Source organism: Stegodyphus dumicola, chromosome 3 (assembly GCF_044657685.1).
Source record: "Stegodyphus dumicola isolate Sdum_Otavi_A_Nest chromosome 3, ASM4465768v1".
Lineage (NCBI taxonomy): Eukaryota > Metazoa > Arthropoda > Arachnida > Araneae > Eresidae > Stegodyphus > Stegodyphus dumicola.
In genome coordinates this window covers 27,821,982-27,849,066 of record NC_140770.1, presented here as the reverse complement: position 1 = coordinate 27,849,066, position 27,085 = coordinate 27,821,982, and the positions used below count along the sequence as shown (strand labels likewise).

Sequence of the window (27,085 nt, the reverse complement as noted above, 5' to 3'; positions counted from 1 at the left end):
TAACATAACTACTTTATTTGTAATTTGTTAATTTCTTAAAATTCTCTCTTATGTTATTCATTATCCCCCTCATTTATTTTGGCTATTACTATTCCAAATCTGTATAGCTCTGAAGGAGTCCTGCCCCTTATCCAATGCCTGACCTGCATGAAGTTGAATTTTACTTTCAGCTACACCATTGCCTCCAATGCTATAAAGGCTAAGAAGCCCCACCTTCACTACTCCAAGCCTTCATCTTGAATTTTTCTCAGTTTGGACCGAGACTCCCCACTGCTCTGATGTAGCACTACAACTTTCAGTCGAATAATGTTTTTACTAATCATTAATTGCTTATCTCACTATATCATTTTGATGCTTATCGTCAATTATACTTGTTAGCTGTTACAACAGTTCTTCATTGCTTCTACACCACCTTGACTTTGCACAGCGTATTGTTCAGCATATTCTTGGAGACCCTCCTAAGCTCATAGCCTCGAAGATAAGGCTTAGCTTTTCCCACTCCTACTGCCACCTTCTTCATGTTAGCAACAGGAAAAGTTATGGTACCTATTACAATGTTATATTCAGGATGCCGCTTTCACCCAGGTCAGTACTAGTAAGCATGTTCACCCGAATCTTCTGCTATACAAAGAAAGATTCTCAGATAAAAAAAGGGGAGTCTGCATATTCTGCTATTTTTAAACTAAAAGACTTTTGTTGAATAATTCTACAGAAGGAACAGAAAATGATATTATTTATGACAATGATGTTCATAGTGAAATGAGAGAGAAGCACATAATACTTGAGCTTGCCTCAAGCCAAGACTTCAGAGAACTGCTAAAAATTCCAAATTTATCGATATTACGAAACTGCATTAGTGGGTAGTAGGATCAAATCCTTTTTTGTTATTTAATACATCATGATTTTATAATAAACTTTTCTGTAAATCCTTTTGAACTTATATAAACACCAACCACTAAAATTTCGGTTGTAAAAAGCAAGCTAAAAATTCTTGGCTTCTGCAAAGAAATATATGGTGATTTTAAAAGGAAAGGAAAAGAGTAAAGGAAAAGACATGAAGCTATATCCTCTCCTTTTGTAAATGTATGTGGCCTACCATGTTGGCAACTCTGACTGGACCATATATTTTTGTTAAGTGCATCAAGGCAGCCACAATTAAAAGACCATAGTTTTCTTAGGGAAGTAATTCTCATGCACAGTTTCTTGTGAATTTTCACTCTACTGTTGATGATGCATTCCATTACAGGAGGGATGGTAATATTATCATGAGTAATTATAATTGCTCACTTCATTTTCATCTGCTCCAAAACATTGGTATTTCTTTATTAGAGATGTACAGTTCATTACTTTTGACATCTAAACAAAAACAATATTTCTTTTTAAAAATTGAGTCTCAGAATACATGGATCTTATATCAGCAACATAGACTGTACGCTCATATGCACAGAATGCAAACTTAATGTGCTCATTCCTTCTCTTGTACACTGGCATTTTCTCTTTGTTCACAGTCTGTAGAGCTAAGGATGAAGCAGAATACAAGAGGTTTCTGTCCATTTGCCAGGTTACATTAGCTCACAGAATAGTTATGTTAGCATTAATACATACAATCATGTGGTTAGAAGATCAGTCTTCGATTTCACTAGTTGCTGCTTCTTTATATTTTTTTTACATAGTCCCTTTAAAGCAGAAAACACTGCCTCCATAAATATTCTTTGCTACTACAGCTCCAGATTTTTTTAAAAAATTTATTATTACAGTTGCTTTGAGTCTTTATTGCTTTTACTGGTTCCAGTCTTTTCATCAACTCCATCAACACTAAAAACTTATGAGTTGCAGTCATATGGTGATATAAACAATAAATAAGTAAAAATACAGACAGAACTAAGAATACAGAAAATAACACAATAAAAAAATAAAAAAAGGGTTTAAATACACACAATAATAACATGACAATTTTTAACACAATAATAAAAAAAGGGTTTAAATATTTTTAACAATCTCTATATTCCTTACAAAGGATGAATTTTTAAGGGAAAAAATTAAATGTGTTTTAAAGGATAGCATAGTTTCTATTCTTCACTAAGAATAAATTCACTAAGACAGTAACAATTTCTATAAGAGTTACTTGATTCTTAAAAATACCAATAATGTACCAATTAATTTGTATGATACATTCTAAATTCAATTATTCTGTGGTCTGATAAATAACTGCATACCCATGATCTTTATCTGAAGAATTACTCGGTGTTTTATTACTTGCTGACATCTTCTCTGTAGATTTATTTTGCAAGGAAGATAGAGGTTCATCTTCAGACTCACTACTGGTAACGTCATTCTAAATTAAAGAAAATTTAATTATTTCATATCATTACAAACACAGCAATAAAAGATACAGACCATAACTTCTAACTGAATAAGACAGTTTTACCAGATTATTTATTAAAATCCAGGTACTTATGCATCATCCCATTGATCATGAAACTGTCATCATGCAGCATGATTTACCGGCAATTATGGATAAGCATGATACAATAACACACTCATAACATTTCACTTTTGTCTTATGTAACTCTGATTGATTCTCAATATGGCAAGTTTTGTTCTTATGAACAAGGATATACGAGGGTTCTTATGAACAAGGATATACGAGGGAGGGAGAATAGTGGCAACACATCTGAAAAAACGCTACGTAACAAAACCAAAGAATAATGCGTATACCACACGTCAATTACATACCTACCTTACCTCTCAACAAAAAGACTCGTCCTGCCTACGTCACGCGCATGCGGAGTGACACGAAGAATGGATCCTTGTATTAGCTCGCGGTCTAAAGTATGTGTTGTCAGGATGTTTTCAAAACAAGAACAATGTTGTTGGATAAAAATTGAAAGTGCCAGAGGTTGTACAGCACGACAGTGTCATCAAGGGCTTCAAAAGGCTTGCGGAGAATCTGCATTGCCTTACAAAATCGTAGCAAAATGGGTGAAAGCATTCAATGAAGGTCGCCAAAACGTGGCAGACATGCTGCGGCCAGGTCGTCCTAATGTCAGCGATGCAGACATGCAAGCTGTTGCCGCTTTAATGGACAGTGATCACCGCCAAACGATTAGTTAGCTTGCCGGACAAACAGGATTAGCGCATACGACTGTGCTGCACATTCTGAACGAACGCCTGTCCATGAGAAAAATTGCTTCACGATGGGTTCCACATCAATTGACGGAAATGCAGAAATGGCTACGATACGATGCTGCCCGAATCCACCTGGAGCGCTATGAGCGCGAAGGAGATGCTTTTTTACGCCATATCATTACGTTGGATGAGACTTGGGCCCGATCGTACCAGCCAGAACTGAAACGCTAATCAAACGAATGGCGCCATCACGGGTCACCACGACATTCGAAATTTCGTCAGAACCCCAGCAATGTGAAAGTTATGGTGATTCTCGTGTACGACTGTGATGGTGTCATCCTAACGCATACCGTTCCCCCACAGCAGACCGTCACTGCGCAGTATTACTGCTCATTTTTGGAGCACAATCTCCGACCAGCTTTGAGAAAAAAACGGCGACACTTTCTGCAGAGCTCTCCTCTCATTTTGCATGACAATGCTCGGTCACATGCAGCGCAAGCTGTGACTGATTTGTTCAAGTGATGGGGCTGGGAAGTGCTTTACCATCCACCATACTCCCCAGATCTAAGCTTTTGTGACTATGACTTAATTCCTAAGATGAAGGAACCACTTCGTGGCACTCGCTTCCAAACTGTTCCTGAGATTCTTGCGGCAGTAGACCGGTCCATTCAAACTATCAACAAAACAGGCGCTGCTACAGGTATTCTGCGACTTCTACATCGTTGGAAACGGGTTGTACACAATGCTGGCGACTATATTGAAAGACTGTAAAACATGGTGACATCAATCACTTTTGTATTCCTTGTAAATAAATAGTTGCCACTATTAAAGTTCCAACCCTCATAAATTAACTATTACTGCTGTATTTTCCCATTGCATAGAAAAAGATTAAAATGGGATTTGCCCACAAAACAGCAACCAGTAGATTATTTTCAAAATTATGGGATCATACCATAAAAAAAAAAAGAATGTATTAATGGACATGATATGGTCTGCTGAATATGGCCGAGAAAAACTTAATAGACTGGAGCAATTAATTGTAGGACATTTATACTCTTAATATTCAAAACAAAACAGGTGAAATGAGTGCCTAATGTAGTAGAAAATCCACACAGCACCCTAAAACAGAATGAGTCAAATACTAATTGTATATTAAGTGAAGATGCATCACCTCCTTCAGAATTCTGTAGGAACGACTGGCGCAATGTTAGTGGGATCTCCGCTAACTTTCATAGTTGATGGGATAATATTTAAGTACCAAAATCCCTATTTTAAGCTAAACTTTTTAAAAGTAGCATCAAAACGTAAACTTCCAGTTATAAATTTTTACAGATCTTTTCTACTTTGTCTTCTTGAAAGAACTAGCACTTGTCTCAATGAAACAATCTACAACCAAATTCTTTTTTACTTCTCTTACTTACAACTACTAATTTCTTTGGTTCTTAAGTGTTAGTGCAATCACCTTGGAACAGTTTGGCGATTTTTACAGAAAAAGAAAGAATGATGACTTATAATTGATAGAAAAAAACTATTACTTGCATATGCATGTAATTAAGGTAATGCATGTAATTAAATAAGGTATTTTCTACCAGAATCAATCAATAGACATATTTACCTGTGAGTTTTTATTTCTTTTGTTTCTGTGGAAATTTCAGAGATGGTTTTAAGAATTCAAGATGTTTGTTTCATTCAGTAATTTTGGAATTACTGCAGAAATTATACAGCAAACACTTTCATTGCAAATTCTACAAATTCTTATTTTTAAATAGTTAAACAAAAAATATCATAATAATTTGTCTATAAAAACCGTTGGAACTTGGAGTGCAACCAAAGACATTTAGAAATGGCGATGATGCTTGTTATGCCTGAAGAGTTATTATGCGCATGGTTGTCTAAAGAATTATTAGAATCCCAGAATTTAGCTCATTCTGAAAAATTTGTGACTTCCAATAAGAAAGTTGTGCTAATACATAAATAATTTTTTTCCCCTTAAATTGTGTTACCTTGCAATCCAATGCAAAAGAGAACCCGGAACAAAAAGAAGCACAGCTGAAACCTTACCACCACTAAAATTAGAGGAATATGCTATTCAGTCCTATTCGCATTCCATAAAGTCAAAATGTTAACCAATTCCGTATAGTTGAAAAACATCAGCAGATGATTTTGTACTGCTGAGCAGGGAATAACTATACATTTTAAAAGGTCAAAAATAATTTTTTTCCCTACTTAAAAGGAATACAGTCAAAATATAATATTAAAGTTAACACAACTTGAATATTATTACTAAAAATAATATTTGTTGTACCAATTTCAGTTCAGGAGCTTCAAGTACTACATCATGAGATAATCAGTTCCTTTCAAGCATCCTCAATACTCAACAACATTTTCTATCACAGCTCATACAGTAAAATTGGTTTGTTTTATGTGACTATGGCAAAGCATGCTAAGGCTATCTGCCTAAGGGGAGGGATGACTTTGTAGAATATTTTCTTAGGGAAACTTTCTTGTATCTACATTACATATGGGGAAATCCATGAAAATGCCCATGCATTCAACCCATTCACTTGGAATCAAACACAGGTCTAACTACAAGTGTTCAGCAGCTTTACTGCTCAACTGTTGGTGAGCCTCGTATAGTAAAGCAAACAGCTATAACTTGCTCAAAGAAAAATAACAACATAGATAAGGAAAATGCTCCCAAATATGAAAGAATACTGCAGATCCCCTACTCACAGATTAAAATCCAAAACAGGAATCCCAAAGAACTCTATACCTGTCTGCACAAAACTCATATACACACACGAAGAAAAGACCACAATTCCTCAAAATGCTTTGAGCATTTTCGATCAAAATTAATGCTGAAAATAAAAATTGTCACATGTTTATAACACATTATTTGATAAAAGTTAATTTTTTTTTTTTTTTTTTTTTTTTACTTTTAAAGAGCACAGACATAAAAATTCTGATGTGGACACCATATGATTTCCTTGTATGGCCTATTAAATTACAGATATTTTTGTTGCATTTCATTTAAACTTATTAGCTCAAATTTCATTAGAGATAATTCTCATTCAATTAATTCAGTTCTCACATTGCGGGAAGGCAAAAATACATATAAACTCAAAACATTTTCATTAAACATTGTAAAATACATAAATGCATAAAACAGTTTAAAAAAATTACAATTAAAATTAGAGTTTCTACGCAAAAACAAGCAATTTGGCCAAGGGGAAGGAAGACAGATTTTTTTGGTGTATAAAGCTGGAAGTTTACTTTTAGTTCAGGTCGGCAAAAAGACACTGAAGTTGGTGCAAAAACTGACTTAATTCATTATACTAAGAGTTTCAAATGTAAACAAATGACAACCTTATTAGGTTTAGTACCACTTAAACAACTACATGGGTATGTGCATTATCTATTTCATATTTCGTAAAACTTTAGCCAATTTTTGATTAACAAACTCAATGATTTCAAAGTAAGCAATGGCAACACTCTGCAGGAAAAAGCATTTTTATCTCTAGCACGTGAGACTGCCCATCAGAAATTTTAAAGATTTGCTGTTTTTAAATAGTTTTAGCCCAAATGCTCTCGAAACATGCATGTGTCAGTAAATAAAAAAAATGAGGGGGGCATTTGGGCATAATATAAAATCTGAAAGCATTCAGCTATTATTATTTTTCTTTTCTTTTTTTTTATTATTTTATTTTTCTTTTCTTTTTGGCATGGTGCCTAAACTTTGGGATATTTTTTTCTTGCCACTTTGGTCACCAATAAAACCAATATGTACTTATACACACTATAAAACAGTAATTTCTGATTTTTTTTGATGCAAGCTGGAACTAAGTAACATTGTTCAAATTGTGTTATAAATATTGTTCGTTAATGTCATTTATAACTTAGTTTTTTCATTTTTTAATGTTTATTCTTCAATTCTTCAATTGTTTAAAGAGAGTTCTTTTTTATTTTGAATACTGATTTAATTTATGTAACCAAATGAATTGTTTCTGCAGATTACACCGTTTTACATATAAATAAAATGTTAACAAATTTCTGTAAATTAAAATAAGAGTTATTCCATTCCTGCATTTCAGTAATTTACCTTGAATTAACCGTGATTTTGAATTAACTATAGACATCTCCTCAGTTAATAGGAAGTTTACTCAATTCTTAAATATTTGCAATGCATATTTGTGTCTCTCAAAATTTGTGTTAAGAATCCAAATGTAAAAAAAAGCAGAATTTTGAAAATAATTCAAGGGGGCAACTCTTCTTTTTCATTGCTTTTTTTGGCAAATTTGAGAATATAAAGGCAAAGCCTGTAGAGATAAAAAAAATCCAGTCACCTCATTATTCATGAAAAACAGAACAAACATGCTAAAAGGTTTCTGTGACCTCCAGTAATTTTTTACAGTATTTCCTTAACCCTTTCCGGCGCAGTGTGTTCAGTGTGAACACACCAAAAATATTCCCTCTTTAGACACTGAAAAATAATCGATAAATATCATGAAAACTACACTAATGGTTACTTTTAATCTCTTTTATGAATAATAGATGGCAGCACCATACAAGCAAATCATTAACGTTGAGATATATTCTGTTTTTAAAGAGACTGATTTTTCAAAGAAATGTTTAAAATTTTTTTAAATATAAAGAATATCAATGAAAAAATAATCTTTATATAATTTGTTGTTTGTTTGCTAATCTGCCTATTCTGTATTACTTTTAATTTTTATCTTTGAAATATTGCATATAGTGAAGCCTTCAGTGTATGGTGTGTTCGGACTGAACACACTGTACTGGTAGCGCCTGTCACGTGGGAGTGAGTCACAGAATCTGGTTTTGTGCTTCAAACACGGGAAAGGGTGAGAATTTTTTTTATTGATATTTGTTTTTATTCTTTTCTGTTTTGGGTTTTGAAGACCCCAGTGCTTTGTTTTCACTTAGCTATTTGATTTTCAGCGAGAGCAGGCCTTTTTCTTCTCTTGCTTTCATCATGCATAGTTTGCTTAGTTTTGATTTCTGTAGATTTTTATTTGTATATATATTTAATAATTATTTTTTTCTAGTTAATAATTAATTGTAAATATTATAGTATTTTAATTATTTTTCTTATAAATTTTAAAATTGTGTACATGGCTCGGAGAAACCTCAGCATTGCCGAAGTTTTTTTGAAGAGTTTCCTCCCCCCCCAGTTTGTTTTTGGGTGGTGGTGTAGAATAGCAGGCCTTCCCGTGGTGCACCCTGGGTTATGCTAAATCTGCTGCAGAGATTAGATTCTACTGTTTTTAAATCATAGACAAAGTATTTTACTGTAATACGTGCTTCACAGCAGTGCTCACCTATCGCAGCTCGTGCGGCTCACTGTATTCACTTCAGACACACCAAAATGGAAATGGTTTATGCAATCTTTGTAAAATTATACCTGCATACTCTCGTATACCTAAATAGACTGCCTACAAATTTTTTTGGTAAAATTCCAACTTTAAAGAGTAGTGTGCCGGAAAGGGTTAACTGGTTACGATGCTTGCTTTCAAGCACCTGTAATACAGAGCACAAAAATTTTTACTGCATAGATTTTATTTAGTCAGATTTATTACACTAACATTTTATTGTATAAGATATGAAAACAGAAGACATTTTCATCTCTAAATTTTACCTTTATGATTTTGCTATTCTTTCTATTCGAAGAATTAATGCTTCTTTCTGGTAGGTGCCCAGTTTTTTCCCTATAAATACAGAAAATATAAACATTAGACATTAAAGGTTTAACAAAACAGTATTTTAAATAAATCTAATTTTTTAAATAAAAACAATTAATTTTACATTTAGACTAAACTAATTAGGTACTGAGATTAAAAAAATTAAAAGCTTTTTTTTAAAGCTATGAAAACATTATCAAAACAGTAACAATGAAATAAGCAAATATTTACTAGCATGAATAAATAAAATTTAGTAAATATAACAGACATGGACTGACATTTTTAAACAAATTTCAAAATTCTCTCACTAAAAAAATGAATACTTACGATTTTATTTCTGCTAATGAAACATTTTCATTTTCTGATGATTCACATATATCTTTGATTGCACCAAAATTAAAATCTTCACTTGCATCTGATCCGGTGTCACTATAAATCTTAAATAAGCAGGGAAAATTAGTTATATATAATAGAAATAAATCAAAGAACTGCACAAATTTATATGCATGAAATTCAATTATTTAAGAAGCACAACTTCGTGGAATGAGAAATTTTGCATTCTCTACTCTTGGGCAAAATGCCATATTTCTGAAGAAATGTGATTCTTTCTTATCCGCAGACAAATTCTACAGTTCCATTACATTTCCTGACAAAGTAAGAAAAAGAGAGGGGGGGGAAACAACTCACTAAACCGAAAAATGACCATCAAATTTAAAGATGCAAATCAACCCTCTTTCGTGAGCATGTGCGCATACCTGGGTTCCCACCTAAATAACTTTTGGCAACATCATGGGTTATCTCATGAATGCTTTTCAGTAGGGTAGCATAATCAGAAAGATCTGATTCAAATTCAACCAATTTTTTTTTTTTTTTTTTTTTTTTTTTTTTTTTTTTTTTACCTAATGTTGATAATTAAATTTGACTGGATTACTTAATCAAAGTAAAACACATAATAACTATCTGTTTAGCTCCATCCTAGTTCTACTTAATAGGCACTTGGAAAATGGAATCTGACAGTCTCATATTCAGTCATTAATATTTGTTCAAACAATTTTGGTTTTATTTTAAATGCTGAAAGAACACGCCATTACATATTTCAAAATGTTGAATGACTGCAATCTAGGATCAATATGAAAAATCACATCAATTATTTTTCTCCCTTAAAATATAATTAAATATTTTTGTACAGTATATCTGGGTATATATCTGGCATATATACATGATAATATCTGGGTTACTATACATAATAAATGTAATCTAACAACATTACTTTGGGAATAATTCAGACAACATAAGTCTTAATCTTCCCCAGATTGCAGATAAAAAAAAAATTTAAAAAAACTATTGCTAACTTTAAATTGATAATTTCTACTTTCAGTAGCATTAGCATTGAAAAAAAAAATTGTATCCTTAATAATGAAGATGTAATACCACAATATTAGATATAATATCAAAATTCAGAAAAACAATTAAAGTTCTTTTACTTGGAAGATACTGTGGCAACAATTAAATTCATTGCATAGTAATGAAGAGTTTGGAACAACAATTATTATATTTTTTATCTTTAAGTTTGTATCATTATGATATATTTCCTTGCTATACTTAGATATTTTAAACTAGTAAATAAATAATAAAAAAAATGAATATTTAAATACCAATGGGGTCATAATTTTGAATACTTATTCGACTTCCCAAATTGGTCACCAATTGTATATCCCCCAGAGTCAATATAAAAATGACATTATCAAGACAATTTCATAACGATGAAGGCTATCACTTAGATGAGAGGAAGTCGTTAAAAATTTGTCAGAATATACATTTCAATTCAAAATGACAATTTCTAAAAATTCAAATCAGTCTACTCTAATTTAAATAGGCCATTAAATATTTTTTTTTCTTTCACATTACCTTTTTGTTACTTTTTTTCTTGTATGCACTACCTACAGCTTTTTCTTGAACATTTTCAGAGCTGCAAGAAAAAGTATTTTTAATATACCAACTTTGCCCTCACATAATTATATTCAAAATGCATAGTTATGTAATAAAAAAGTAAAAGATTTCGAAAAACACAATTTTATAGAAAGACAGCCATCTAAGTAGAGGGTAGTCATAAAAATCTTTTCCAATATATGAACGCCTATTCGCTCAACCAATCGAAATGAAATTTCAGATATTAATATTCGAGGTATGCACTTGAAATTGTGATGAGTTAAAATAATACAGCTCTCACAGTTAAGGTGAAAATGAAAAAACTTCGAAGTTTTCGAAAGGTAACACCCATTTTTTACATATGCAAATTGATTAGTGCATTGAAACACCATAAATGGCATTGGAACAATACACATATAAAGAAAATTGTCGGTGCGAAACATTTGCAAAGAAGGGCATTGTAAAGGACCAGTGACAGCACTAGAAAGGAGACGGGGAAAAAAAACTTTTATTGGAATTACAAGTTTTCAATGTGCCCACCTTTGCAGATGATAACACACTGCATGTGAAAGATTGTTGACAACTATGACAAACATAAAACTGGGGGCAGAATCTGCATAACTTCACATTTTATGGCATCTTCCAATTCTGGCAAATCCCATGAATGTGGCGTATACACCTCAGACCTCAATGCTGGATGATCTCAGAACCAGAAATCCATTGAAGTGAGTCGTTAAATCGTGGTAGCCACGAAACTGCAGAGATGACTCTACCTCCCATAACTAAGTCCTGTTACAGTACTAGCGGAAGACATGTGGCTTTGTGTGGAGGAGCACCATCTTGCATCCATACAATGTTATATAATGTGATTAAGAACATTTCATTGCTGTTATTCTGAAATTATATAAGTGTGCAACATTGTTGTATACCAAGCATGTTTTCATACCTGGGGAAGGCTCATGTGCTAGGCACTTCTACAGGCTCCTAGGTTGGGAAAGCCACATCCTGTGTGTATGAGCTCTTCAAAGTATGGATAGAGAACATATGTATTTGCAATGCCGCATAATACAGTCAGTTTAGCTTCATGTAAAGATGCTGGTGCTACATCGTGAGGATTTTTGTCAGCCCAGTGAATGCAGTTCTAGGAATTTGTATTTCCACTTAAGAAAAAATGTGCCTCTTCCATCCATAATATCCACAGCACCTACCTGCTATCTTCATCATATCTGGTGAGGGAAAAATTTGCAAAGTCAACATGCTGTTGTTCATATTCAAGAAAATTGTCAAAATCTCTGATCTAGATTCTTTTTTTGCTGCCATCACTCAAAAAAAAAATCTCTAAGTGCTCAGGAATACAACCTGAACTATTTACTTAAAGGTGAAAAACCATACCTTAATCCATTTAACATCTTTCAGAGATAATGGAACAAAAATTACTTAAAAATAATAATGCTAAGCATTTGAAACTATTAAACTAAAATACAATAGTCTTCAGTTATACAAATCAGGAGTTCCCAACCTTTTAAAAATTTTGTTGGAAGCGTGCCAGGAATATAGATGTGCTATTGGTTCACGAATTGATTCACATTATTGGACAGGAAACACTAGATTTTTGGGGGGGGGGAGAAAGAAAAAGAACATGGAACTCTTAAAAATTTACTTATAAAAAATTCTTGTTGTAAGCGTGTCAAGTAAGTTCGTTTCCCATTTTAGGGATGAAAAAATGTTTACTCTCTTACACTGTTATCTTGTTAAAAGTGAATTTAATTTTTATCCTTTCCCAATTTTTTCAAAATTTTTCATTCTAGAATTTTATTGCTAGTTCATTTGTAAAAAGTAAGTTTTAGGAAATCGTAAAACTACAGTTTTGTTCTGAGTTATAAAGAGTGGTTAATAAGCGCTATGGAGAGATATCTGTTCATGAAGGTAGTGTCTGATCGAATCAATTCTTTCAATCTGTGTCTGATCGAATCAATTCTTTCAATCTGACTCCTACTCTGATTCTTTTAGCTCCGACCTGCTTAACTGTTTCTGATCTCAAAGCTAATTCGATTCTTTCCTCTCTTCATTCCTCATTCCCGATGTTTTTGATCAAGGCTATTGTCAGTGATCGGCAGTCATAAAAAAAAAAAAAAGATGATTCAGTTCAGTAAGCATAAAACTGATTTGATCAAATAAAACAGCAGTTTTGCCCATCTCTAGATTCTACTAACTATACTGCTTTTGAATACATTTCAGGCAGCAAATTAAGCTGCATTACATTCCCTTAATTAATTTCCTTTTGTTAAGCAACAGTTCAAATTTTCTAAGTATTTTCCTTTTTAATCAGCATTTATTATACTTTGTAACTTTCTGCCATCACTGACTACTTTTTATGTACCCCTGGCCAAGCTACTGTATATCCCCTAGGGTTACGAGTACCACAGGTTGGAAACCACTGATCTAAATATGTATAGTTTTAAGAGGTTAGATCTTAACAAAATTTTCAGTTAAACTAATTTTATTTTGAACTGTTTATATTGCCATGGTGTACAATATTTTTATTCATGGTCTAATTTTTATTCAATAAGGTGTATGGAAGAACATTAAAGAAAGTTTACAAATAACAAACACACACACACACACACACACACAAAAAAAAAAAAAAAAAAAAAAAAAAAACATTTGCATAACTTACTTATAACCTGATACTCTCATTGTGAAGACTAGGCAGGCATCCTCCCCCAACAGCTCATTTGAAAAAAGATAATTGAAGAAAACATACTTGCCACTAGATGATATCATTGAACAATATAAGCCAATGAATATACAATACAGTCTGAGATTCAGAATAGTAAGGACTTTGACAATGTTGGAAATTTCTGGATTTTAAATCTAGTAAGATGAAATGTAGATATGGCAACATTGGGGCTTACCTGATTGTTTGGTTCCCATAGAAAAACACTACTCTCTCTTGCACAAGGTGAGTACTATTGCAGTTGCAAATGGTGTGACTGCAACAGGTGTCAGAACTTAAGAGTGGAAAAAATGTTTAGAATTTAGAAGAGCAAAAAATGGGGATGGCAGAATTTTCACAATTTAGGAAAGGTACTGGACAGTAGAACTGAAAGCCGGAAATTTTTTTAGAGTTTAAAGAGGTACCAGGCAGCAGAATTGAGGACTCTCAGAATCTGCACCTGGTGGCAAAATGCATACCCTTAATTATGTGAGTTCTCCACAACTACTCGAGGCCCAAAAGTATGATCCTGGCCAACATCAATACAAAGTCAACGCACTACTACTGCTGGTCATGGTGTGAATTCTAGACCAGCAGTTACTAAATTCTCCATTCCTAGACTTTGAAAAGGAACATGGGATATTTTTTATTATATTTATTTATTTATTGGCTGGTGATCCAAAGGCACCTTAGAGCACTCTGGATATTGAATATCTGGATTTAGGACTTTGCACTGTACAAAACCAATATGTACACAAATATACGTAATAAAATAGATTTTATAGAGTAATATAAATTAATAAATGTTAATACTATACAAATATAACCCCTTTCCTTTTGATAGATTATAAAAAGGAAATTATCAGGAAAATCCTGCATAAAATGAGCCTAAGAAATTAATCATTAAGTTCTACATATATATAGAAAAAGATAATTACAAAACAATTCTTTTGAAAACAAAACACAAACATGCCTAGTATTTTCACACATTAAGCTGCAGAAAAATTATCATTAAAGATAAAAAGCAAGAAATTTATAACTAATATTTCACAGAGACGAGAAATTGAAATTCATAATTCATAAATTTCAAATAATCATAAAAATGCAACAAAGAATTTTAAAAATGTTGAAACCAAAACATTTCAAACAAGCAAAAACTTCAAAAAATTCATGAAATTAAAAAAAAAAAAAAATGAATAAAAACAGATGAGGAATTCAATAAGTCAATCAACCTCAATGTCACTTCATCAGGTAGGAGGAACTTTGAATTTAATTGAAATTGCTCTTCTACAAAAATCCTTGCTTTTCTGTAACCAGAATTAGCTGATGAACCATTTCAATGTATTTTAATTATAATAGTTCATACGAAAATTCTGGCCCTTCCTCAAAGCAAAGATAAAACAAAGTAAATTCTAATTAGGAAAAAATACAGTAATCTTAAATAAAGAGAATTCTACCTTTTTAAAAGAATTGAAAACGAAAGTGAAAAACAAAAGTAAAAAACAAAATACTTCAGTGAAAAACTTTTAAATCAAAATGTTTACCTTTAAACAGATAATCCAATGAATTCCGAGGTAGTTGAAAAAAAACCATTTAGAACATATAAAAAGTAATTAAGAACTTCCATCACTCTCATTAGACTCCAGTTTAAACATGAGAGTGGAAACAGAAAGGTACGTATAAGTTTGCCATCTTGGCTTCATTGGCGAAACTAAAAAACCTTGGCTCGAACATAATCGCTCAAAAGGCTAAAATCTTGTACGTAATATGTAGTTTTGAAACCAAAAGAAAAACTTTTAAATATTTCAAGGAAAATTTAATTTTTTAGTCAAAGAAAAAGACTGCACATTAATTGAATGAAATTTAAGTAAGATCTTAGTGTAAAACTATAATTAAATTTTACAATCAATTAATTCTTAAAAAAACTCAAAAAGTTATCCGAAAAATGATCAAACAGTTTTTAATAATTGTTTTGTAGATATGAGTAATATATCTATAAAGCTGAATTTTAGTTTTTTAAATTTTGTACTTTAAAATTACAGAAAGAGTTGAAAAAGGAAGTAAAGGAACTATGTTAAAGTAAAAAGTCTTCACCTCATGGGCTTCTCATGACGACTTTGAAAATATATAAGGCCATGTTAGTAACAGAATAGTAATAATAATAGTTTAAAAAAAAACTATATATCCTTTAAAACATCCTTCTCTTTTGGAGCTTTCTGATAAAAAAAATTCATACTTTTAAAAATTATTATAGGGTGTAGACTACTCCAGATTTCTTTAACATACTATTAATGAATTTTAAAGGAATTTCATTATCTTTTAAATATTGATGAGAATTAGAATTTCTTTTTTTGTGTTTCTATTTCAGTGTAAATTTTTTTAATTCTACTAATTTGGTTAAAAATAGTATTTGCAATAACTTTTTTAGATATGATAGAATTCCAATTAATAAGTTTATTAGTAGAAAAATTAAAATCTTTTCTTTTTATCAAAAAGTTTAATTTCCTTTAGTTTATGAATACTTAGATCAAGATAAACTATTTCTGTTTGGTTTTTATTGGTTTTATTTAATTTGAGACAATTTGGGTAGATGTTGCTGTTTTTGATGAGATTAAAATTGTTGAAAGTAATAATGTCATCAATGTGCTCAAATTGAATAAGTGTGCTCAAATTTACTGAAATTGTTATCAGAAAGGCTTTTAAGGAATTTAAATTCTTTAGAAAATAGAAATAGGTTACAAATATGAGTGGAATATGAACTTCCCATTGGAATTAGTTATTGCATAGTGAAAACTGCAGAAATTCTTTCCATTTTTGTAAATCCAGTATAATAAGTATTTCAGAAAAAAATTCTGTCATTTCTATAGGACTTTTGTAGATTTCCTGGAGTGGCAGGGTCGTGTAGGGGTTTTCAAAGTCATAGCAGTTAATATTAGTTCTAAATTTCTCACTTTATATTTTTATAGAAAAGATAACATACACTTTGTTCTCAGTGAACAAATACAGCATTAAAAATCCTGAATTATTGAGCCATTTTGAAATAATTTTGGCCACTGCATAACGGCAAAAATCATAATTCATCTGAAACCATACATCATAAAAAACATCAAATATTAAATTCCTAGAACTGTGATTCTTCATTTGTACAATACAGTGCAAAGTCTTTAATCCGGACTCGTCAGGACTTCGGCGATTCCAAATTAGGGGTTTTTCCGGATTATAGATCATCAATTTAAATCTGGTAAGATGGCATGCAGAAATTATAAAATAAAAAATATGAAACCGTAATTTATGAAATAAAGAGCAATTATGATCTAAAGGATACCAAAATTTACAAAAAAAAAAAAAAAAAAAAAAAACTTAATATTTATTTGTTTACTTTATTAAAAATTTCTTTTAATGTAAGTTGTTTAAGTTGCTTCATTTTTTGTGCTGATACTTTCTCTTTAATTCTATAAACAGACATAATTTCTTGTTCAGTTACAAAGTTCCGCTGTTCAAGTCCTGTAATTGCTGTGTCGAGAATACCGACTAACTTGTTAATCAAAATTTTTTCGTTTTCACTAACCTTTCTGTCACTTTCTTCATGCCTTTATCCATTTTTTGCAGCAATTCCACTTTTTGTTTGATGGACATCGAAACATGCTTTCGCTTTGTAGATCCTTGAGCAGCTCCAGAATCGGAAACTTTTTTTGACATAATCGAAAGTTCAAGCTTACTTTTTATAAAATTGCTCTAACAGTCTGCAAAAAATAATAAGCCGGATACAATTAGAAGATTACGGAACAGTGCAATTTGCAACATTAACTGAAATAGATAATTTTAGCCTAGCGTATAACGTCTATTATACATTAAACGCACATGCGTAAACGCATATGTGCATGCATAAGGGTATTATGCACATGCGTAAACATTACGCATGCACAGAAAGTTTGTAGCTTTGAGGTCGGGATTATAGACCATTCCGGATTATGGACGTCCGAATTAAAGACTTTGTACTGTATACTGATTTCTTGAAGAAATATTCAGGAGAAAAAGTTATCACTTAATTTGCAATAAAATTTTTTAAACAATTTGATATATTTAACTTACTCTGAATCACTGTCATTATTATTTTCTTGCACTTTTGCATTTTCAACTACTCCCTTCTTAATAATTCCATTGGAACACTCTTCTTCATTCTTTGAAGTTTCATCTGATGGTTTATCCTAATAGGAAATGAAATAATATTGTAATAGTGACATATAATTTAAAACACACACGCACACACACACACACAAAAAAAAAAAAAAAAAAAAAAAAAAAAAAAAAAATTCAGATTTTTTTTTTTAAATTATGTCAGGGTTTTTTTTTTTTTTTTTTACATTTTGTGTGTTTGTTACCTTTACTTATTAAATATCATGTTCTTTGCACTTAAACCATAAAATTCAGTTCAACAGCAATGTCGCAAAATAATTTTAAAAATGAGCATGCCTTTAGAATTTCCGATACACAGTTTCACGTGCTAGAGATAAAAAAGGTTTTTCCCCCCTCCGTAGAGGGTTGCCATTGCTCGCTTTTAATTCGTTGATTTGTTACTCAAAAATTCATTAAAGTTTTTCAAATTTGGTCTTCCACATGCCCATATTCATAGGATGATTACACCATTCAAAATTCGATGGCTCTATGTACCATTGTTTTATCACAATGCGAGAAATAGACATACATTTATGCAGATTTTTCATTATTTCATTTCTGTAAATATAACACAGGGCGATAATACTTTGTGGCAACTGTTTGAAAAGTGATTCGCAGTTTGTAGTGAATCAACGCAAAATCACAAAATGAAAACAATAGTCCTTCAGAGACAAGGCCCTTTTGGACTAAAGATAAATGATAAAACTTTACAAGGGTTATGTAACTTTTTCGTCTGTCATACTGAAAGGAGTAACCACTCCGGGTGACAAAAATTGTTCGTAACTCTGTAGAGACATTTTCATTGCGGAATATGTAGCTTTAAATTCTTATGTGAGAAGAATTATTACTTGCCTTCTTAACAATCAATATTACTACCTTCTTAATAATGACAGCAGTTGTGCTTGGATAAATGTTAAGCATTTAATGTTAAATGTAGCCACTAAATAACTTCTTTCCCCTCCCCTAATTTTGCATTTAAACTGCATATTTCAAAATACAAAAAAGCTTGAGTAACAGCCCAGGTAAAAAAAACTTTTGAATTTAAACAGTACATTCTAAATGAGAAAATAAAATAATAATAAAAAAACTTTACTTAATTATGGGATTGAAATTTTATTGCAACAACTTAAACTTTTATGACATTTTAAATTGCACAAAAGAGTTCCTTGCTTTTACAACTGCATTTAGTTGTGGAACATTTCCGTTTGCATTGTCAGCACATATAGCCTTGCCCTCCACTTCTCAAATTAGCTGCAGCTGCTTCTCTCAGTGACCTTTCTTGAATTCTTGAAAAGAAATCTCATCTATGGAAAGTATCTTTTCTTTACAAATTACAAACTGATTATGGCATAATTGCCAACCTATGACACTCAAAAATCAGGAGATTTTTTTAAGAAATCAGGAGATTTTTCACAATGTTAAAAAAGACTTTTTAAATGATAAAAATATAGTTTTTAATAATGAATTAACTTTAAATAGTTACTAATTCTTAAATGCAAGCAACACAAAATACCTTACACATAAAAAAATTTATTACTTGCATCATTTAAGGAAAAAAAAAAAAAAAAAAAAAAAAAAAGAGAAAAAAGGACACTTTAATCAATTTTCATACAAATGTTGTGAACAGTGGCAGATTTTGCTTTCGTTAAGAAACTTCATAATTTTGTTCATAGCAATTGCCACGTAGGCCTGCTTTTGCTAATAAAAGTGTTTCTAATGTGTCATCACTAATATTAGATCTAAATTTAGTCCTCGTTTTCGCAACAACACTGAAAATCCTCTCACACTCTGCATTACTATGGAGAACTGTCAAGATGGGCAACATAATTCTAGACAGTTTACTATATTTTAAAATTCCATCAGCACCTTTCAGTTTTCCAATTAAACTCCACTGGGTGTCAATCCTAGCTGATTTTATAACTCCATCCAAGTTTTCTAATTGTAAACTGCAAAATTGCGACTGCAATATTATCAGTGGCAACATTAATATCATTATCTTTCATGACTAAATGAAGTAATACAGGAAATCTGTTAAAAAAGTACCTTATATCAGAAAAAGATGCATTTGCTTAAGCAGAAACATCAGCAACTTTAGCATGCAAAATCACTTCATCGCTGACTGGAAATTTATGTAGTATGTAATCACATACTCGACAGAAGTAACTTCTAACATGAAGATAAAACTTATTTTGTCTTCTTCTGAAAGTTCTTCCACTACTTTTATAGTTGCAGCTCCTATTACCAAATCTTCTTCTTTCTTCTGATTTTCTATTTCACCATAAATTACATCATATATAAAATTACAAGACATAACACAGACTGGTTTTACAAACTTTGATAAAATGTCTTTAAACAGATCATAAATCATTGATTGCAAAACATGAATTAATGGAATTCTGCTTTGTAGAACTGTGTTAAGAACATCGAATGATGGCAAAATGAATTGTAAAAAAAAAGCAAAAAGCTTTGTTAAGGTTAAAAAAAAAAAAAAACATAAATATTCGTTCTTCACAAGATAAACTTACAGTAATCGGAAAATGTTTCATGTGTTGAGAAACTTTTTTTTTTTTTATTTTGAGAGAAATTTGTATCAGCTTTACACTTATATTTTGTAGTATTATTTTGAGAACTGCCAGTTGAATTGCCGAATGGTGCAGAAATTACTTTATTTTTCTAAAACCTATTTTTAACAATGGAAGAAGTAACTAAATCTCCATTTACTTTAGGCATTTTATAACTTTCAAAAGAACCTTTTATCTTAACTCTCAAAGCATTTACTTCTTTAAAAAATGCAAGAAGTGGGTACCACTGATCGAGGATTCTAGATAAGCATTTCTTTAAAGACAGCTAGTGTGTATACGCATATTTCAAAATTTTTCTCATTTCAGTATTATGGCAGCTGTTGGAACTGTTTTAATTTTCCCTTCCTTCTAGAACTCCTTTCAAGATAATAATAAATATCAACAATGTGTTCATCCACATTTATTGGTAAAGAAGCTGCCCCTTTTTCAGCTGCTAAATTTAAGAGGCGACAGGTGCATCTCATAAACTGCAAATCTGAATTTTCCTTTCTTGAGATGCCTGCAACACCAGTCTTCAAGCCTACCATTACTGGTACATTATCGGCACCAAGTACTAAGCAATTATCTAGAGGGACTGCATTTTCTTTTAAAGTTTTAATAATTTGCTGTGCTATATTAAAGCCTGTCGAATGTCTTTCTAAAGTGGGAACAGAAAGTAAACTGCACTCACTTTCTGAAGACTCTGGAGTAAAAAAAAGAAACAACAATTGGATACAGTTTTGAATCGGTATTATTGCTTCCATCCATAGAGAGGCAGAATGGAGCTGTTTTAATGCAATCAATAACTGAATATTTATTTTTCAAACCCATTTCTTTAACAATAGCACCTGTTTTGGGCTTTGCACTTGAGTATTTCTTAGCGATTTCACTATCAGAGAAACATTTTTCTAAATAAAGCTGCAGCGTGATCCGATGCATTAAGTGGCAGGTTGTGCTAGAGTAAAAAGGCAGAGAACAGACATTATGCATTAATAACTTTTTGGTTCTTTGTTTCCGAAGAAAAATTTAATTTTTCATTTTTTTCAAAACAACTCATGTTTTCCTTGTGTTTTTGTGTACGCACATGTTTGAGAACTTCCACCATGCGAAATCGAAAAATCGCAACGACAGAAGGTATACATTGCAAATATATTATATTTCCTTGAAGAAATAATGGAAGGAAAGACAACTGTGTACGATTTTTGAAATGTACACGAGTATTTCACCTTTCTCGCAGACATAACAAAAGATCATAATTTCTAAAACTTTTTTACTGAAGGAATGTCTACTCACACAACTCGGGACAAGATGAACGAAATAATTAAAGAACATCCAAATAACAGCCTTGAGCTTGCTTTGTGCTCATTGGCTAATATATGACAGAAGACACGCGGTGGAGCTCGTTGCTCATTGGAGAACGACGTTTCTGGATATGTATGATCTCACTCCCAAAGCAGAAATTCTCATCTGATTCGCAAGGTTTTGTTTCAGATATAATATAGAGAAAATTCAATTGCTTGAAGTAGTAAGCAGAGTCCTATAAAAATCGTGAGAAATACATTGTAAATCGGGTTGGCGGGAGAGCGGTTGAAAATCGGGAGAGTTGGAAACTCTATTATGGGCATAAAGTTGCTTGCAGGAGCTATTTTTATTTGCTAGTTTATAAAAGTCAGTCTTCTATTGCAACAACAGCCAACACATTTCGGCTATCTGTATGACCATGGTCGCATCAGGGACTTGTATTCGTACGGTATCACCTATTTAAGCAGAAGTTTTTTTTTTTTTTTTTTTTTTTAGGTTTATAACATTTTTGTTGCTTGCAGCAGAAGATTCTCTTTTGCAGCCGATCTTTTTTATAGAAATTAACTCATGTTGTTCAGTCAGGGCTTGATATGAAGATGTGGTAGGTTGCAGGTCGTCTTTAATATTTTACTTTGGACTATGGTTTTCGGCATGGCCACTGCTCAGATTTTCTTCAAAAGTATTAACAGTTTCTTTAAGCTGTTCTTCGGTTTCAAAAGTATTAGCAATTTCTTTAAGTTGTTCTTCGGTTTCAATATTTGCAATTTGTTTGCCAGGCAAAAAAGATGATGCTGTGCCTCTTCATAGTTTAATGCCAAACATGGCTTCATAAGGACTTTGGGGTATTCCTCCATGATATGTACTGTTCTTGGCAAATTGAACAAAGGGCAAACCATCTGATCATTTATTTGTATCGTTACTGTTCATCCATGCAGATAACATATTCTGTATATACTGATTAGCCCTTTCAACTGAGCCTTGTGTTTGACTATGACAAGGCTTTTCATGAACTATCTTAACATCTTTCCACATAGCACATAGTTCAGATATGACTTTACTGAATTCACTACCGTTATCTGAATGCAATATAGCTGGAGCACCAAATGTTAAAATATTTGAAGATGATACACTACTTCTACAGATGTCTTAGTTTTCAATGGTTGTAGCTGGACAAACTTAGTTAAATTATCTTGATACATCATATGAACTTATATTTGCCATCCCCTTGTGGCTGCAGATCTATCAGATCAACTTGACATCTTGCTTTTAACTCAGAACTGACCACTGGTTTCACAACACCTTTCTTAGGTGCACTATACTTCATTTGGCATTGCTTACATAAATTTAAATACAACATTACAACTTCATATTTAGTATTTTTGTATTTACCTTACAGATCTTTAAACATATGTGTTCTTCCTCTGTGGCCTATTCTAGAGTGACTTTCAAATAGTATGTTAAACAATCCATCATTATTAACATAATACTGAATATTTGTTTCTCCTAGTTTTAAGGATACAGTTAATTTTTTCATCATTAATTTTTAAAATGTCAAAGCGTTTTAATTGCCTGTAATCCAAAGGTGTGGTACATTTTAGTTTTGCAGAAATCACTTCAGATTGTATTATAGAGTACTTTTCTTGTGAAAAATAAAAACAATTGTCTTCTTGTTTACTTGCAATTAATGCATTTAACTTTTCAAAGGAAAGTTCACGATTCACTACAGTGTCCATTCAATATAAATTAGGGTATCAGATTAAAAAAAAAAAAAAAAATGTTGCATGTACCATCAAACCTTGCATAAGACTGACAAACAATGTTCCAGTGTATAACAAATACATGCCACATAACTTCAGTCGCAGCAGAACAAAGGATTTGGCGACCGGAAAGTGAACACGAAGCCCATAACAATTTTGAATGAAACAGTATACTAAAAATAATTAAAAAATTTTTCAATTTTAGTATTTAAGACTTTTATACACATGGGAACAATATATTAGATTTTGGCTACAACTGATGAAATGCAAGTGATACTTTACTTGAAACTCTGAAGACTTTCATAATGAATATATTAAGAGATAATCCAAAACTTCTAAAATTTGTTATCTAAAATAGGTATGTAGTTGAAAATAACATGTTACATTTATAAGCATTAAATGGATACTGTGAATTATGCAAAATGCAACAAGAATAATTTTATTACGAAAACAAGCTCTCATTATGAAGCAATTAAATGTATTGTTTTTAAAGAACTAATATCGCAAATATAAATAACATAGTGAATATAAAAAGAAATCCGTGGCAATAATTTACACTTTATCAGGAATTCTAAAGCTGATTTTATGTTATTGTTGAATGTTATGTGGCATAACTGCAAAGAAAATTAAAATGACAAAAACGTTGGTGATCCCATTAAAAAAATTTAACACTGATATTATTAACTCAAAAAGAAATACAGTACAAAGTCTGTAATCCAGACTCGTCAGGACTTCGACGATTACGGATTATAGATCATCAATTTAAATCTGGTTAGATGGCATGCAGAAATTATACAATTAAAAATAGGAAACCGTAATTTATGAAATAAAAAGCAATTATGATATAAAGCAGGGATGTCAAACTCATAGGTACACTTGGGCCAAACAAACAAGGTTTAAGTTTAGGCGGGCCGCCAAAAAAAAAAAAAAAAAAAAAAAAAAAAAAAATCAATATTGATAGAAACGTAGATTTATTTCGAATAATACAATAATAAACATATATATATATATATATAGAAAAGAACAAGAAAAATTTAATGTTTACATCTCTTCTCTGCTATTATCTTTCCTATTTCGGGAGAAATTTTGTTTGCAGCGATAACTTTCAACGCTGAGCCAAGGTGAGCATCATTAACACGGTTTCTAATAGGAGACTTATTACCTTTCATGACTGAAAATAACTGCTCGTACTGATAAGTGCTACCAAACATGGAAATAATTTCATATGCGAATTTTCGAGTATTTTCAAACCTGGCTGTTAAATATTTGTAAAATTCAGGCACACCAACTTCAATGAATTTTGCTTTCAAATTTGAGTTGCATTGAATCTTGATCACCTCAGTTTGCATATGGCTGGGTACTGAGTCAATACTTATCGAGAAAATCGAAGAAAACAAAATAAATTTGTCTTCGAGGGAACTAAAATCATTAAACCTCATTTCAAATTCAGTTGTTAAATTTTCAATTTTTTCTGCGTATTTTTGATACGAACAAGTATCATCTAAACTTGATTTGTTCATGCTGCACATCGGGAAGTGCATCAAATCTTCATTTTTAAGTTGTTTTTCCCAAAGAACTAGTTGACATTTGAATGCTTTAATTATGCCAAACATGTTCGTAATGATATGATCTTTTCCTTGTAACGATAAATTTAAATCGGTTAAGTGTTTGGTTATATCAACCAAGAAAGATAAATCTTGTATCCATATTGGATTGTAAAACAAACTTACGTCTTGATTTTTTGTTTTTAAAAACTGACATATTTCTTCTTTCAAATCCCAGAATTGTTTGAGAATCTTGGAGCAAGATAACCAGCGTACCTCGGTATAGTAGGACAAATCCGAATATTCACTATCTAACTCACTTAAGAAAGCAGTGAATTGATGCTGATTTAAACCTCGAGATCTTATAAAATTTATAACTTTTTTATATGTGACAAAACATTCTCCATATTTATTACTTTCGTGCATAGAACTTCTTGATGTATAATACAATGCATATGATGAATGTTTGAACCGTGAATTTCACTAAATTTTTTTTCTTAGTAATGCTACGAAGCCCTTGTTTTTCCCCGTCATTGATGGAGCGCCATCTGTAGCTACAGAATTTAATTTTGCCAAAGGTAGATTGTATTTCTGCAGAAGTCCAAAAACACAAGTAAATATATCTTCTCCTGTGGTAGTACCGGGCATCAGTATTACTTCCAGTAATTCCTCAAAAATGTTAAAATTCTTGTCACAAGAATGAAGAAACACTGCTAATTGAGCTTTGCCATTAATGTCCGTGCTCTCGTCACAGGCAATGGAGAAACTTTCGAAACTAGATGATTTTGCTTTGATCTGATTACTTAAATTCGCGGCTAAATCAGTAACTCTTTCCGCAACTGTATTTCGAGACAATGAAATTGATTGAAAAGCCTTCACATTTCCAGGACAAACAATTTCTCCAGCTTTCATTAGGCATTCCTTGATGAAATCACCGTCAGTAAAAGGCTTCGAATGTTTAGCTATCAACTCGGACAAGACGTAGCTTGCATGTACCACCGCTTCACTTTCTTGCAATACTTTACTAAACATGGACTGTTGCTTTTTTATTCCTAACTTGAGCTCTTTCAACTTTTCTTCTCTTATTAATCCTTCGTAATTGTTATATTTCGATTTGTGTTGTTCGTAATGACGTTTAATATTATATAACTTTGGTACATTAATAGTATTATTACATATCAAGCAGATTATCTTATCTTTTATTTCGCTGCAAAAATATTCTAATTCCCATTTTACTTGGAATATTCTATGTTTGTCAGCGATTTTTCGTTTAAATGGTTGATCTTTGGATTATGGTAACTTGGCGATTTTTTGGCGACAACTCTGCTACAGCAATGCTCTATTTTTTTTTTTCATCGCCATTTTGTCTTCACGAAGTAAAGACGTTTCTTTTCTTTTTATTTACTGAACACTTTTTCCAACAATCTACTAGCCGAATTACACTTATGCTAGAAATTTTATGTAACAAAACTGCTTAATCATGACAATTATCAACTGCAAAATTGGAAAAAAGTGCACAATCGCAAACTCCTTGCGCGTTTTTCAGAATAGCACATACACATAAATCATTTATATGTCGACTTATTTTTACTTAAAAAAACATTCCAGAATTGCACAAAAATGGCATTGCACATACTCTTAACTTTATCCATCTACACTGCTATTTTCTCATAAATTACAAAAATTTGCACGAAAATGCAAAAAAATTCTGCGAATCTTTAAACTTGGTAAAAAGCACATATATGAAATTACCTGATCTCAAAAAAGTATATACCCTTTCCAAGGATGGGCATTTGCACGTATAAAATAAATAAAATATCCAAAAACTTTTACCTCTAAATTATCTATTATATTATAAACGTCACCAACGAATTCATACCGCAAACATTACAAATACTTAGTGTCAAATATTTAAATTATTTCCACGCACGTTTACTTCAACTGAAACGTATACCAAATTCCTACAACACATAAAATTCACAAAATAGCTATCATTTAATTAAAATATCACTAAACCATGTACACGTCGACTTATTTTTACTTAAAAAAACATCCCAAAATTGCACAAAAATGGCATTGCGCACACTCTTCACTATATCCATGTACACTGCTTTTTTCTCATAAATTAGAAAAATTTCACGAAAATGAATGAAAATTTTGTGAATCTTTAAATTTGGTAAAAAGGACATATATGAAATTACCTGATCTCGAAAAAGTATATACCCTTTCCAAGGATGGACATTTGCACGTATAAAATAAATAAAATATCCAA

General features: G+C 31.6%; 1 protein-coding gene across 2 annotated transcripts in view; it reads right to left on the bottom strand.

Annotated features, from left to right (window-relative positions):
• LOC118205439 (uncharacterized) overlaps positions 1 to 27,085 on the bottom strand; it is a 118,686-nt gene that overhangs the window by 84,414 nt on the left and 7,187 nt on the right. For both annotated transcript variants that reach the window (XM_085812675.1, XM_085812673.1), the window contains exons 3-7: positions 17,566 to 17,681; positions 10,737 to 10,797; positions 9,156 to 9,265; positions 8,786 to 8,855; positions 2,217 to 2,335 (exon numbers count right to left, since the gene is read on the bottom strand). In XM_085812675.1, coding sequence (XP_085668801.1) covers positions 2,217 to 2,335; positions 8,786 to 8,855; positions 9,156 to 9,265; positions 10,737 to 10,797; positions 17,566 to 17,681 — 476 coding nt within the window. The remainder of the gene's footprint in view (positions 1 to 2,216; positions 2,336 to 8,785; positions 8,856 to 9,155; positions 9,266 to 10,736; positions 10,798 to 17,565; positions 17,682 to 27,085) is intronic.